General features: G+C 44.5%; 1 protein-coding gene across 2 annotated transcripts in view; it reads right to left on the reverse strand.

Moving 5' to 3' along the window:
• Positions 1-2,280: 2,280 nt before the first annotated feature.
• Positions 2,281-13,829, reverse strand: part of STK4 (serine/threonine kinase 4) — a 46,148-nt gene continuing 34,599 nt past the window's right edge. For both annotated transcript variants that reach the window (XM_017822812.1, XM_017822813.1), the window contains exon 11: positions 2,281-5,399. In XM_017822812.1, coding sequence (XP_017678301.1) covers positions 5,241-5,399 — 159 coding nt within the window. In that variant the 3' untranslated portion in view covers positions 2,281-5,240. The remainder of the gene's footprint in view (positions 5,400-13,829) is intronic.

Genomic DNA, 13,829 nt, shown 5'->3' on the forward strand with positions numbered 1-13,829 from the left:
AAGCTGCTTTCCACATTCACAAAATGATTGATGAAAGCACGACTCTCTTGCCTCCAGGGAATGGTGATTAAGGAGTGACCTTATTAAGCTGTTTAATGCAGCCGAGAATTAGACAACTCTCCTCAAAGAGACAAAGTAAACTTCATTACTTCTGTTTGAAACTTCTTTTCCTTTGCCAGCTCTAAGCACCGTGACTACCCTGAGCATGGTCTGTGCACTCAGGAGATTTTAAAGGGTTTGATCTGTAGGAAGGGAAGACTCCTCACTGACAGCGTTCTGGGATCTCTGCTGCTCACAGGTTCCTACAGCCCTGCTGACCTCAGTAAAAATCCAAGCTTGGTGCCTGAGCACACTGCTTGACGTGTTAAATCAGTGTTACTGCTATCTGCTGAACTGTGTAAGGAGATCAGTAAAGACAAACAGTGCAGTAATTCTATTTTTTTGTTTTACAAAATAATGCTAAAACACTTCCTCCTGGTAGAGGTTTATCTGAACCACAGTTGTTAGCTTAGTTATAGGAAACACACAGTCTCAAGGTTTCCATTCTAAGTGCCTGAGAAAGCCAAAAGAACAGCCTTGAAGGCATGGAATTGAATTAACCAAATATGCCTAGACAGGTCACACCATTTCAGGGAATGAAAACCACAGGTCAGATGTGCAGGGAGGCACAAAACCAGTGATGTTCACATCATCTGCGTGTTCACATCCAGACCAAGTCTGGTGAGAGCAGAGGGGGAAAACTGCCCCGTGCCTTTTTCAAGACCATCCCCTCTGTGGTGAAGGAGTGATTGTCCAGAGCCCGTGAGCCCCTCGGGCTGAGGAAAGTCCACCCCACAGCTCAGCCACCTGATGCCTGTGCAGAGGTAAGAGGCTGCTGTGCTGCTCTCACCACTCAGGATGGGACTCAGGGACTCTGAGCTCCCTCCGCTTCTGTTGATTTGAACAGTGACAACCTAGAGGGGAGCAGAACAGACTGTCCTTCAGAGCTGGAACTGAACTGTTTTAAACTTTATAAACACGTTGGCTACCTTCCTGGGCTCTTAAATTAAAGGACAATTAACTTTCAGTCTAGAAAGAGATGATGGTTGTTTCCCGGTTTGACCCTTCAAAATTTTGCCAGAGTGATTAGCGCAATGAAAAGCTGTCGGCGCTCGAGGCAGGGCTGTCAGCCAATGCTCAGAGCATTTATCCAAGCTCAGACTCCTCTGGCCCGTGCACAGGAGGAAATGGGACAAAATGAGGGTGTAGGAAATGAGTAGCTGGGCATACAGGACACTGGCACAGCAGCCCCTGTCCTTTAGTATTGATTATTGTTAATAACTGCTGATCCTACAGGTTTAGTGGAGAGTTGACTTTTCCCTTTACTGGGGAGAAAAACCTGGCTAAACATCAGTCCCAGCTCACAGGTACCTGTCAGTGTTGGTTTTGTTCCTTATATGCAGTTAATATTTGTGCAGCAGGTGCAGTGCTGCCAGCAGGGAGGGAGCACACGAACACTCCCCTGGTATGGCAGCACTGGGAACACAACCCTCCCTTTGTTCTGGGGCTCCACAATATCCTGGTAACACTGCTGAGGATATGGGAGAGCTCCAGGCTTTCCCAGTTACTAGAAATGCCTGCAGCCTCCCTCCCTTTCACTTCCACGCTCCTTCCGAGCATTTAAAAGCTCACATCTACTTTGTTTCTTCCGGGATTGCTAACCAAAGCTGACTCCTGAATGAATTCTGTCTCTGCTCCCGTTAGTCATCCCTCCAGGACAGATTTAGTAACTGCTCAGGGAAACCACGTCGAAGCCAACAGTTCACCATTGGAAGGCAGCACCCACTCACTGTCAGCTTCATCTTTTTCTGAGCTAGAAAGCTCAAAGTGAGCCAGAATTGGGAGTGAGCCTCCAGCCTCACCTGTTGTGTAGGAAGGTGGATAAATTGATATGTACCTAGTCCCAAACCTGACTGCAGGCTCAGGGAAGCTGCTGCAGAGACAGCAAGAGTTCAGCATCCCCGTTTGCCAGAGCACAACGTGGGGCAAATGACTCTCCTGCATGACTGGGGCTCCAGGCAGGGCTGCCTGTGCTCCCCGCCGTGGGGAACTGCCTTTTCCAAAATGTTTATCTGATGTGTTTACTGCCTGTGTTCCTGAAAGCTTGTACTCTCCTCCAGAATGTTGCATAACATTGGCTGACTAGAGGTACACCATGTTAAAACTCATCCTCATAAGCAATAACACACCAAAGTATTTTAATGCACAAACATGAGTCATGACTCTACCTGATGCTTTCAGGTAGGGACAGTTTATTTGCCCCTTTGAACAAATAAGGCAAGATATTTGAGAAAGATCAAATAAAATCTCCTGTATCAAACTGAGAGGAATGCAATAAAAGTTACTATTTCATACATATACAAACTAAAGACCCAACACTATTATATACAAACAGCCAGATCTTACAAAATAGCATTTCAAGTCAGCAGTTTATGCCAGTGTCGCTAATTTCTTTGTTACAAAAAAGTTAAAGCTACAAACTTCACATTTGTAAGTCTCACATGACTGACATCATCAGTATCTCTGGGTTTTAGAAGCAAAGAGAACAGTTTGTCCAGAACCCTTTCAGCAATGCAGATGGATCCAAGGAGCACACAAATGTAGCTTCACAATTAAACAAGTTTTTTTGCTTAAAAACTTCATCAGAACAGCCTTCCCTTATGTCACCAGCCTTGGTCTTAGTCTGGAGTGCTAAGAGTTCACTCTGAGGAGTGAACAGGTCCTGTCCTTCCAAAGGGACCAAAAAAGGGAAATATTTTCTCTAACAGATTGAAAATCAGTGAAGAGAAAATAATTCCTCTGCATTACAGCTCTAAGTGCAAGAAACATCATTAAGTCTCAGCCACTGCAAGCATTTAAGAAAGGTTCAAAGACAGTTAAGCCATTGGACCAGTTTTACTTATTTTGGTTCATTTGCTATATTTTAAGACAATCAAAAGCAAAGCAGAGTATTTCAAGAGTGCTTACATTCGGTTACAGCAGTCACAGGTTGCATATTCTGTAAGTAGACACCACCCCGTGGTGTTTCACCTAAAACTTGGGGTTCTAATGCCCTCTGATCACTACAAAGTTACCTACACAGTGCAGAAGTAAAACTCCTCCGGCAGAGCCCGTTTGATCCACGCCACACGCAGGCAGTGCACAGTTTACCGTGTCACACGTCTGTGTGTCCATCACACCAGAGGTGCTGGGCCAGATCCATCCCAGTGACTAATACAAGATCCAGCACTGAGCAGAGAACTCCCTCCTAAGTTGGCGGAGTTTCTTTGATGCAAAGGATGCTCATGGATATTGCTCATAACGAAGAGTATTGCACAGATTCCAACGAGCACGGTACGAGCCCTGATGTTTCCCAATGCCTGAGGCTATCAAATTGCTGGTTATCCCAGGATGTACTCCTCCTTCAGCCCCCCTACATACACTGCTTACTGCCTCTCCCTTTTCCTCAGGGACAGCTTGCTGATCTCCAAAACTGCCGTGACCCCAATGCACATCAAACAGAGACAAACTGATGCAACCAGAGCTGCAGAGGGTAAGAATGGCTTGGTTCCTTTCACAGCTATGGAGCAGACCTGTTAGCAAAGCCAAGAGCCTGCTCTAAGGGGAAAACAAGAGCCCACAGAGGCACGAAATGAACACTTCACCTCTCTAGCAGCACTTGATCCAGGAGACACTGCTGTTTTATTATCTAGGTGATGTACCAAGGCCTGTTTCAGAAGATCGACAGGGAAACTGTTCCCTCTATCAGAGCAAAATGAAAATAAATTGGTAGAAATACTTGCTCTGTCCAAACAATTCATCATATGCTGGGAACATCTAAAACTACACAGCTCTGCTGTTACAGCCCACAGGGCAGAGGCACTGCTCAGTCTTTGCCCTGCAAAGAGGCTCTTTGCTGCTTCTGTTTTCCTCTCCCCTCTCTGGTGTGAGCTGATTGCACCATCCCCACAGCGATTGTACACGCTGGGGCATCGCCACTGATTGACCTTTACTGGGCAGGAACAGCAGGGAAATGAAAAAAAAAACCAACCTACCAACACAGGAGCATCCAGAGAAACTGGAAGAGACTGAACCTCTTCCAGCAGGACATCAGTAGTTGTCTTCTCATCCAGATCACCTCCGCCTTTGCTCCACCACCATAAATGCACATCTTTGTTAATTCAACAGTTTTTACTTCCAGTTCAACTCTCCTGATGTGCTAAACCTTGCAGAAATGTGAAGGATTGTGAAACCAAGTTTTTATTCAAGTGTCTAAAGATGTAAATTTGAAATGAAGCCTATAAAATATTTCACAAGCTGTGGAGATTTTTTAAGTCCTCTCAGACATAGCTGAAGTACCCAGTTCCTGAGAGTATTCCTTCCACCCATTCAAGTGCTGTTTCCTTTCCTCAGCACTCCATTGTCAGCAGGGTCTCCCTGAAGGACATTTCCAGACAGACAGACAAAGGGGAATCAGATCACTGACTGGCTTTTGGTTTTAAATGGGTGTGGGTTTTAAATGACAGAACGTAATTTCTTATGGAGGCACAACGTGCTTTATCTACTCATATAAATTCATAAAGGACACAAAAAGAGGACAAAACTGAGGTCTTGAAGAAACCACACTTGCTTAAAGCACACAGTGTAAGGCATGGGGCTTATTACAGGCTTTTCAAAAACTGAGATTTAAGTTTCTTTCAAAAGGCTGGAACAGTTTGTACAAGTTCTCACCTGCTCTCTTCAGTGACCTAAAACTTATCAGTACCTTAACAGTAGAGACAGTTAACAGCTTGAAATTGAGTCTGTGCATTCACAAAGAAAAACAAAACCAAAAACCCCACAAAAGATGCAGCCGTTAAATACCACAATCCATATTCACTGAAACCAAAATGGACTCCTGAAAGTTCAGCTGAAAAAGAGAGTGAGCCAACTTTCATGAGCCTATTCCTATCTGTTCCTCTGGTTTAAAAACAATCCTCCTAAAAACAGTAACAGAACTCCTTTGCAATAATGTGTTAAATACCTGCCTAACATGAAAACACAACCACCAGGATCCTCCAGGTCACGGCATTCCTGAGTTCACAAAGGTGCTATGGAAAAATAAACGAGCAGAAGTATTGCCCTCTATTTCGCTAGCGTATTTCAATAGAAATCAATCTGTTCAGTAGTCATAAAAGCAAGGAGCTGATTGTATGAGGCTGGAAGAACATTCTACCCGTGGCTCAGAAGTTCTGCTGCCGCCGCTTCTTGGCTTCGATGGCGTCGAGGATCGGCTGCCGCTTGGACTGGTACTTCTGCCGGATCTCCTCAATCTCCTGCTCCATCATGGGGTCCAGGGCCGAGAGCCTCCTCTGGAGCTCATCCACGCTCCACGTCTTCAGCTGAGCAGGAGACAAAAGAGGAACAGACAGCGGTGTCAGCGTGGCCACCACCCCCAGGTCTGCAGGGATCCCGCTGCCCGTCCGGCGGGCACGGCACCTTCCAGGGGGAAAAGTGGGAGAGTTCTGCTCCAGGCTGCTGCTCTCACTGAGACTGGCACAAGCCTGGGGACACTGGGTTGCTTCTGCTCATTTTACAGGTACATTACATGCTCTGTTTAGTGGCAGTGTGAGCGTATAAACAACCAGTGAAACGTTTCCCCCGCTGAGTTGCTTTTCTAACGCTTCATTTTGCAGGCTTAGAACAGAAATACTGCACTGAGATGGAAGAGCAGCAAAGTTCTCTTCCCCTCCCCTTTCCTTGCAACTAAACTTCCTTCTGCTAAATGACAAAAGGAGACAGAGGGGAACAGAAGTAAAAAAAATACCATTGACAAAAGTTGCATTTGAATAAAAAATCACTTCTGTACAATCAGGCTGAAGCTCAGTCAGGGTGAGGATTCAGACAGGAATCCCAGAGCACAAGCACACACACCAGGTCTCTTTGGGTCAGCCTCGTACTGATCCAGTATGCAAGTACAATTTGTATTTTCCTGCACGTGTGAAGATGTCAGACTACTCTGGACAAGCTCCCTCTCCCTGAATTCCCTCTCTGCCTGACCTTAGTTTAACTGGCTCTCTTGTCCACGTCAATTTGTTGAGAACTGGCACAGAAGAGTTTTACCGTGTGATTAGAGATGCCAAGTGTGGCCTGGACAGTCTAGATTGTCCACAGCTACAGCCTTTATGTAATATTATAATATTATAACCTGTGGAACAGACAGGATTTTAGGACAACATTAAAATATATGGACACTGGAAGTGCTTCAGATGTTCACTTAAGCACGAGCCCTTTTCCCATCCAAAACCAAGTGACCATCAGAAACACACAGGAGATGCTGTTTTACAGCCACTGCAGCAGGACAGGGATGACTGTGCAGCACCTGCCAGCAGTGATGCCATCCACTGCTGTGGATGCTAAGAACATGCAAAATAATTTGGGGATTTTTGTGCACAAAGAACTGTCAATTTTTTTGACTTTCAACAAATGTCATAATTGAGTGACTTATCTTTTTATTTCAGTTACATGCAAGTGGTGCTGTCCTGGTTTAGCTGTTAATTAGTCAGCTGTCAGGTTATTCTTCAAACCACTTCTGAACCAAAACACTCAGTGGAATGTTTGCTGCCTACTACAAGGCAACAAATGGAAGTTTAATGGCAGTTTGCATCAGTCCTTAAAAATAATACTAAGATACAGAAATCTTGATCCCTCTTCCTGAGATGGTTTCTGCTAGCTGATTTCTCACATGGTCTTTTGAAGTTCTTTAGCATATTCTAAAGATCTCTCCTAGTTGCATTTACAGGATCATGAATTCACTTTAATCATCCAGGCACACATGAAACACAACCTTTCTGCTGAGGATATACAGTCTTTGGGCCTCTCCAATCAGGCAACTGTTCATTAGAAAGACAAAGCACTTCCTCTGCAAAGATATACATTATTTATACACATTAATGCAACTTTACTAGGCAGCAGTTTAAGTTGATGCATGGCACCAGTTGCCTTTTCACACTAATTTATTATGGAGCAGGTAATTATTCAACATTCCCCTTCCTCACAGTCCAGGGAATTGAAAAGTCAAATGAAAATGCAAAACAGAAGAAAATATTAATTCAAGTACTGAACACATACCAAGCAGCTACAGTGGAGCAAAGGGCTGTCAGGTCCCCCAGTGCACCCAGTGCTGGACTGCTGAAAGAGAGCACTGGAACAGATCTAAACCACCTTGATCAAGGCTTAAGCCAACTATTAGATGTCAGAAATTGTCATAGGGCTGCAATCTTCCACGGATGCCCTTTGAGCCTTCTCCATCACCTCCCAAAGTGCTGGGTGCTGCTTACAGCCAGAAACAAAGTGCCAGAGCTGGCAGAGCAGAGGGCAGGGCAGATGTACAGCGATGGTCTCTGCATCTGAGAAGGTGGCAGCAAGAAAATACTGCCCTGCTGCTGCTCCTGAACCCGATGGAGCATCTTGGGACACCCTCGTGGGTACTGACACACAGAGTCTTCCTGCTGCCGGAGAGAACTGCCTGCCAAGGGACACAACGGCTGTGACAGCTCCCGGGACTGTGTTTGTCAGGACAGATGGCTAACAGCATGGGAGATGCTGGAGTACTGCTAAGTCTGGAGTGGGCAAAAGCCCACAGATATATATTAATATGAGCAAACTGGGAAGTGCGTTCCCTGCGCAGACGCGTTGACGCAGAGCAAAGCTGCTACTTCGGGAGCCTGATCACGGGTTAACCAGCACAGGGGTGGTGGGAGAAGGAAGGGAGGCAAGGCAAGGCACTGCAAAAATCTGGGAGCTCAGGAACATCCTGTGTGCAGTGCTCTGTGCTGGTGAGGATGAACTAACCACAGAGCCTTCCCCTGGAAGAACGGCAGCCTGGCTGTGAGTGCCATGCTGGTCCTGAAGGAGGCAGAGAAGCCAAAGGGCAGCCCTGGGAAAAGGTCCAGAACGTGACTGCTCAGCCCAGATGAGCTGAGGAGAGACTGACAGCACCCAGTGGCTAATGAGAGCCACCCACCCACGCAGTGCAGAGGACACCCAGCTCTCTGCTCCTGCCCTGCTTCAGGCTGTGACAGCACCAGCCCAGGGACCTGGGCCGGGCGATTACTCAGCTCGTCCTTCCACTCACACACACGTCTTTAGAATTAAAAAAAAAAAAAAAGAAAGAGAACTGTTTCAAACGTGATGGCCTCCATTTCACTTTGCTGCGTGGCAGTTCACTGCAAGCCAATGCCACGGACAGACTTTCTGCCAGAAATGAAGTTTCAGACTCCAGGATCTCTGTCTCTCAGTGGAACACTCCCGGGACACTGACATTATTCTCTTTGTGAAACGCCAGGAGCAAAATAAGACAAGAAGGACAAGGACAGCATCTCATGACAGACAGTTACTCGGGGTAAAGTCTCAGTGCTGAGCAGCTGCAATTAGAGCTGGTTTTAGCCACAGGCTCAGTCCCACTCCTCTCCTCACTTCTCAGCAAGTCCTCTGCTGTAAGAAGTCTCTGTAAAAGCTATCTATTTTTGTCCACACTGATCAAATACCTAAGACAAACTTTTAAAGGAAGGAATCTCATTTCAAATGTAAAGACAGATATAAAATACTTGTTCTAAGGTTGGTCAAACACATCTATCAAAACGGAGAGGAGGCAGTGCAGTGAAACCATTCCAGCAAGGTTGTATGTCCAGAAAGCTAATTTTTAACCATTTGATGAACAGTGGTATTTTTACTCAAGGTTTTGAGAATGATCCTAACTCTGTAAAAATGCCCAACTGAAGACAAGTGTCAGAAGTGCAAGTGTTCACCTGAAAGCCTCTCACCCACGGCTGTTGTTCTTCAGACACCACTGACAGCAACATCTTGTTTCAATATGCTGATGATTTCTGCTGTATAATTCAGAAGGACATACATAATTACATCCTTTGGAAGGACATAACCTACAGCCTTCCCATGCATGCACAGTAATGATGGACAAACCAGGAACACATCATTTGAAATACAGTTTCTTCCTCAAGGAGAAGACTTGTAAGCTATTCATGACATTCCTTTGTCAGCATTTCAGACAGATTTGCAGACAAACTACCCCATGAATAATGTTCAACTCAGCAAACTGCTTCTGAGTTGCCATTCTTTTAAATCAGCATTTAAGAACAGGGGGAAAAAAAAACCCAAACACTTGCAATTCTTAGAGTCAGGTAAAGTGTCACAGCAACATGATATTCTACTGAATGTAAATGAACCTAAGCAGCAAAAGGAGAATAAACAAAAGCCACAGGTTCGATATTCAAGGGCACCGTGATCTGAACTTTATACTGCTCTGTCCTAAGCAGGAAGCTGTCTAAAACCCTGCCACAGTATTTTTAAACAGACCATGCCAGATTTCTTATTTACACAAAACAAAAAAATCTGTTGTAAAACACAAAGCCTGGAGAATTAACTCAGCTCCTGCCCTGTCCCCACAAAAAAACCAAACAAAAATCCCAAACAGTAAAAACTTTTTGAATTAGAAGCTGATGCAAATGATTTATCACAGGTTCTCTTGGGACCCATAGTCTTTACCCTGAAGAGCACCCCATGCTGGTTTTCCCATAGCAAGGTCTGTAGCTTGACCAGTTTGGGACTTGGCACATTCCTCTGGTCCCTCAAGAGCCCTTCAGCAGCACAAGGTCACCACTGCCTGGACCAGGCTGCACTACTGAAATAAATACGGTCGTCCAGTAACCCCCAGGTCACTTCAGCTAGCACTCTTATTTGCTCCTCTAGCAAAAAACACTGCCAGCAAAACCCTCTTGCTGCATGAATTATGAGCATCAAACAGAAAGGAGCTGTTTCCCAGCAGCTTTCACACATTTCTCCCCCAACAAAGAGTCTCAGTAAAGCTCTAGCTCACTGACTGCACAGGAATCAAAAAACATTACCTTGGGGCAAGTGGAAAGCATGTTCCTCCTGAAACTTTCTTTTTACTTGTTGACACTGAATCTGATCCCTGGATTTAGCACAAAGCCTTTTCCTTGCATGTCTGCAACGTTTCAAGCTATCTGGGCTTTGCTTTTAGATGCTGTCTTTGAAGTTCTGAAGCTTGTGCCAAACATGAACCCTCCATCCCCAGGGAGGGGATGCAGTTATTCTACCATCACTCTTCAAACGTGCAGGTGCACCCTGACTTCTGGGACAAAACTGGAATATGTATGACACTGATGAGATGAGGTTGCTTCCCTCATGGTGAAGGCATCTGAACAGCTTTGCAGAAGGAAGATATTTTCGAGTCTTGGTACTACAACCAGTCCTATGAATAAAATTAGGAAGTTGTTCTCTCCTTCCTCAGCCCTCTAGTCACATCCCTCGACCATAATTTCTCTGAGTTTGAACACTTGTCTTCCACATGCTCAGAGTATTTTCCGAATATCCTCCCACTGTTACCCCCAGTGGCTTTTTGGAAAGGAAACACCCAGCTGCAGCAATCGCTCTCTCTGCCTTTCACCCAGATATTCCAGGTGGCATTTGCTGCTCAACATAACTTGATGTCAAACTTTTAAGTTTTAAATAGCCTTTAGAAAAACGGGCTTTAGCAATTATCACTTCATAAGGGGCAGTGGGAGTTTGAAGACTAAAATACAGAAGTAATAAAATTGCAGCTTCCCACGCTACACAGGGAAATAAATTCTTAGTAGAAAAGATATGAGCTAGATGGGAACTAAAGAAAAAAACAAATTAATTGTCTATTTAGCAGAGGTTTTATTGTTATAACTTCCTCTTCTTTCTAGTTTTATGCTGCAATCTAACAGTTCTTGACTGCATGCCCAGTGATCAAAACCCCCCAAGGAAACTCATCCATCATATCAGCAGGGAGCACAACTCATCATTTACTTGTGTATATTTGGAGAGGCAAACTCTAAGCATGGCTTGAGAAGGGGTTTTATCCAAACTGAGATATCCAAGCTATGCTAAACATTAAATGCCAAATAGGAATTTGCTGTTTAGAGATAATGAAAAATATTTCCACTGTAATATAGTAGCAACAGGTTACTTTGGAAAAACAAAACCAGAGCAACCAAGTGGGACTGCAACTGTATGGAAGCCCCTCACAGGAGGCTATTGATCACACTCCACAGCAGAAGTGGCTTTGTTTCAGAGACAAGTAAAAAGGAATTCCTACACACAGTCTATTAAGTGTTCAGATGTCCTCTGGGAAGGGAGGCTCTTCACAGAAGAGACTAATTAAACTCTTGCTTCCCTTCACCTTGGCTATCAGCACTGTTATCAAGATGCTTCCCTTCTGACAAAACCAAGGGCACACTTGTACTTCCCTCTCCAGGATCCTGCAGATCGGTTTGTGTATCCACCTCAACTTCTGAACTTTTCTTCTGTCACCTCCTCAAGCAGAGTTTTATTTCTGGGAGGTGATCACCCCTCGGATACCACTTGCCATGACTATTTGTAGCAACCACCTCGGAGCAGAGCTCAGCCTGCAGCACATGGCAGCGCACGGGTGCTGCAGAGGACCACGAGCTAGGGAGAGGTGTCATCTCAAGGATTCATGAATGTGAGCTCTGACAAGTGTAAGAGCTGAGATTATTCTGGAATTAGCTTTCTGCAACTCGAAAGACTGGTTAAACACCGTATCAATTAAATGCTCGTATAAAATATACTCGGAGGGAGCACATTACTCAATAGTACTACACACGTTTTTTTAAACCAGAAAAAAATGTATTCCATGTCTCTGGCCAAAATTAAATGTAGAAGGTGATTTCTCACGCTAAGCAGACTTCGGGTCTTGAGGATGGTGATATAAATTGGTGTTGGAATAGCATGCCATTTTTTTCCATAGCATTTTTCCTGAAATGCTGCCTCAATACCGCTTGGCATACTTTCAATCACTGATCTAAAAATTAAGTGCCTCGTTCTCATTTATGTTTCTAGCATAAGGAAGCCCTGATGTAATATATGAGCAGGCATTAACTATTTATTCACTTTAAGTTGTCAAATGCAAAGGACACAAGAACCTAAGAACCTCCAGGCACTTTCTGCCCACTTTTTTCTCATGACTGTCAAGTCCCTACAACTCCACATATCTGCCAGGCAGCCATTCTACAGAGGGGCTGCAGTAAATCAGGATAAGCCCCTGTGCCTACACAAATACTAATTATCTTGATTTTCCCCCCCTTTTAGCATCAGCACGTCAGTGAAGTTTCTCACTGTTATGAAAGCAGAGGATGAAATGCACTCACTGTGGGATTTCATGCAAGATTCAAAATACAGATATTAAACTTTCAAAGGATTTGAAAAATAAGTCTCAGCAGCACAAGCTTCTGCTTTTAATGCATCTTAATTATTTAGGCAATGTACTAGCAAAACACATCACGGGCTGCAGCATCCAGCACGAGTCAAACCAGCACTACGGCCAGAAATTCCCAAAGAAAAAGAACAGGATCTGTGATCAGTGCACATGTGGAGACAGTGGTTTCAGGCCACCTCATCTGAACAGCACATGGCCTTCCAGAAAGAAATAACACTCAGCTTCCAACCAGATCATCATTCTAGATCATTCTAGAGGTCAAGTCAGCTCAAGTCAGTGCAAGTCAAGCAGCTGAAACCATTAAATATTTAAGTGCAATCACAGCATCACTTTTTGTGGAAGAAAAGATGGACACTACCACACACTCAGTGTTTGATCCCTGGTCAAACTGGAAAATATATTTTAACAGAGAGTTAAAATCAGAGGAGACCCAGGGCTTCTCAGATGAGCTGTTTCTCCAGCTCTACTTTACTTGCACAGGTGTGGAGTTTGAAGGCTACTGAAAGATCTCACTGCTACAATACCAGTAAGGATCCCAATTCATTTGCCATGTAGCTCTGCTTATTTGATTAAAATACCAGACCATTTTATTTGTTACTATCCCTACAGAATTACTTCCACCCATGTTTGGTCCTGCTGGTTCAGCAAGGACCTTCCTCAAGTGTTCTTTGAGCAGAGAATTCCTGTGGGTGCCCTGGAAGAGACACACACACACACTTTGGACACACAGCTGCTCCTTCACCAGCTAAGAGGCATCTTTGCTTTCTCACCCTCCCTACAGTTTGGAAGTTTCCCCCCATTCCTCAAAACCACGGAGCAGCTTTGCTGTTGGCAAGATGCCAGAAAATTCCCAATTTCGGAGGATCACAGCAAACATCCAGCTCTCCCTGGCTACCCAGACAGAACCGTGCAGTGATTATGCAGAGTGATTACCACGGAACAGGGATTGCAGAACTGTGGGAACAGCACAGCCTGCATCCCTGGGCTGCTCTGAGCCAAGAACTGCACTTCAGTAATTCTCACTGTAATCCTTAAAAGGCTCAAGAGAGTTTTTGTGTCCCAGCCAGCACAAGCACACAAACACTGCAGGCTGTCATTACCTCAGCACCGTGCTGAAGTTCTATCAAGGAAGCAAACCCATCCAAATCTCTACTCACTGATATGAGTGGTGAGTGGTCATTAAAAAAAAAAACAGAGCTTTTTAAAAAAAGACCAATTCGTTTTAATCTTCTCAGCTCCAAGATTAAATTTCCTTTTTTAGCCTTAGTGTCAATTATGAACATGAATAACACCATTCACTTCCAAAATCATCCCAAGTATTGTACACACTCAATCTAAACAAAGGGAATGACAGATTGTGTTGGTGTTGTTCTGCAGCACTGAACTTCAAGAAGTCCAAACCTTAAAATCCTTTAGGGACTTAGAAAGTGGCTGACTAATCCTGCAACCACAAAGACAAGTTATCTCACTGGGTTGTTTTTTTCCCCAGTAACTGAATTACAAACCAAGATAAAAGGTCAGCCTGTCTGAA

The sequence above is a fragment of the Lepidothrix coronata genome, unplaced genomic scaffold (assembly GCF_001604755.1).
Source record: "Lepidothrix coronata isolate B3197 unplaced genomic scaffold, Lepidothrix_coronata-1.0 Scaffold99, whole genome shotgun sequence".
In the NCBI taxonomy this organism is placed as follows: domain Eukaryota; kingdom Metazoa; phylum Chordata; class Aves; order Passeriformes; family Pipridae; genus Lepidothrix; species Lepidothrix coronata.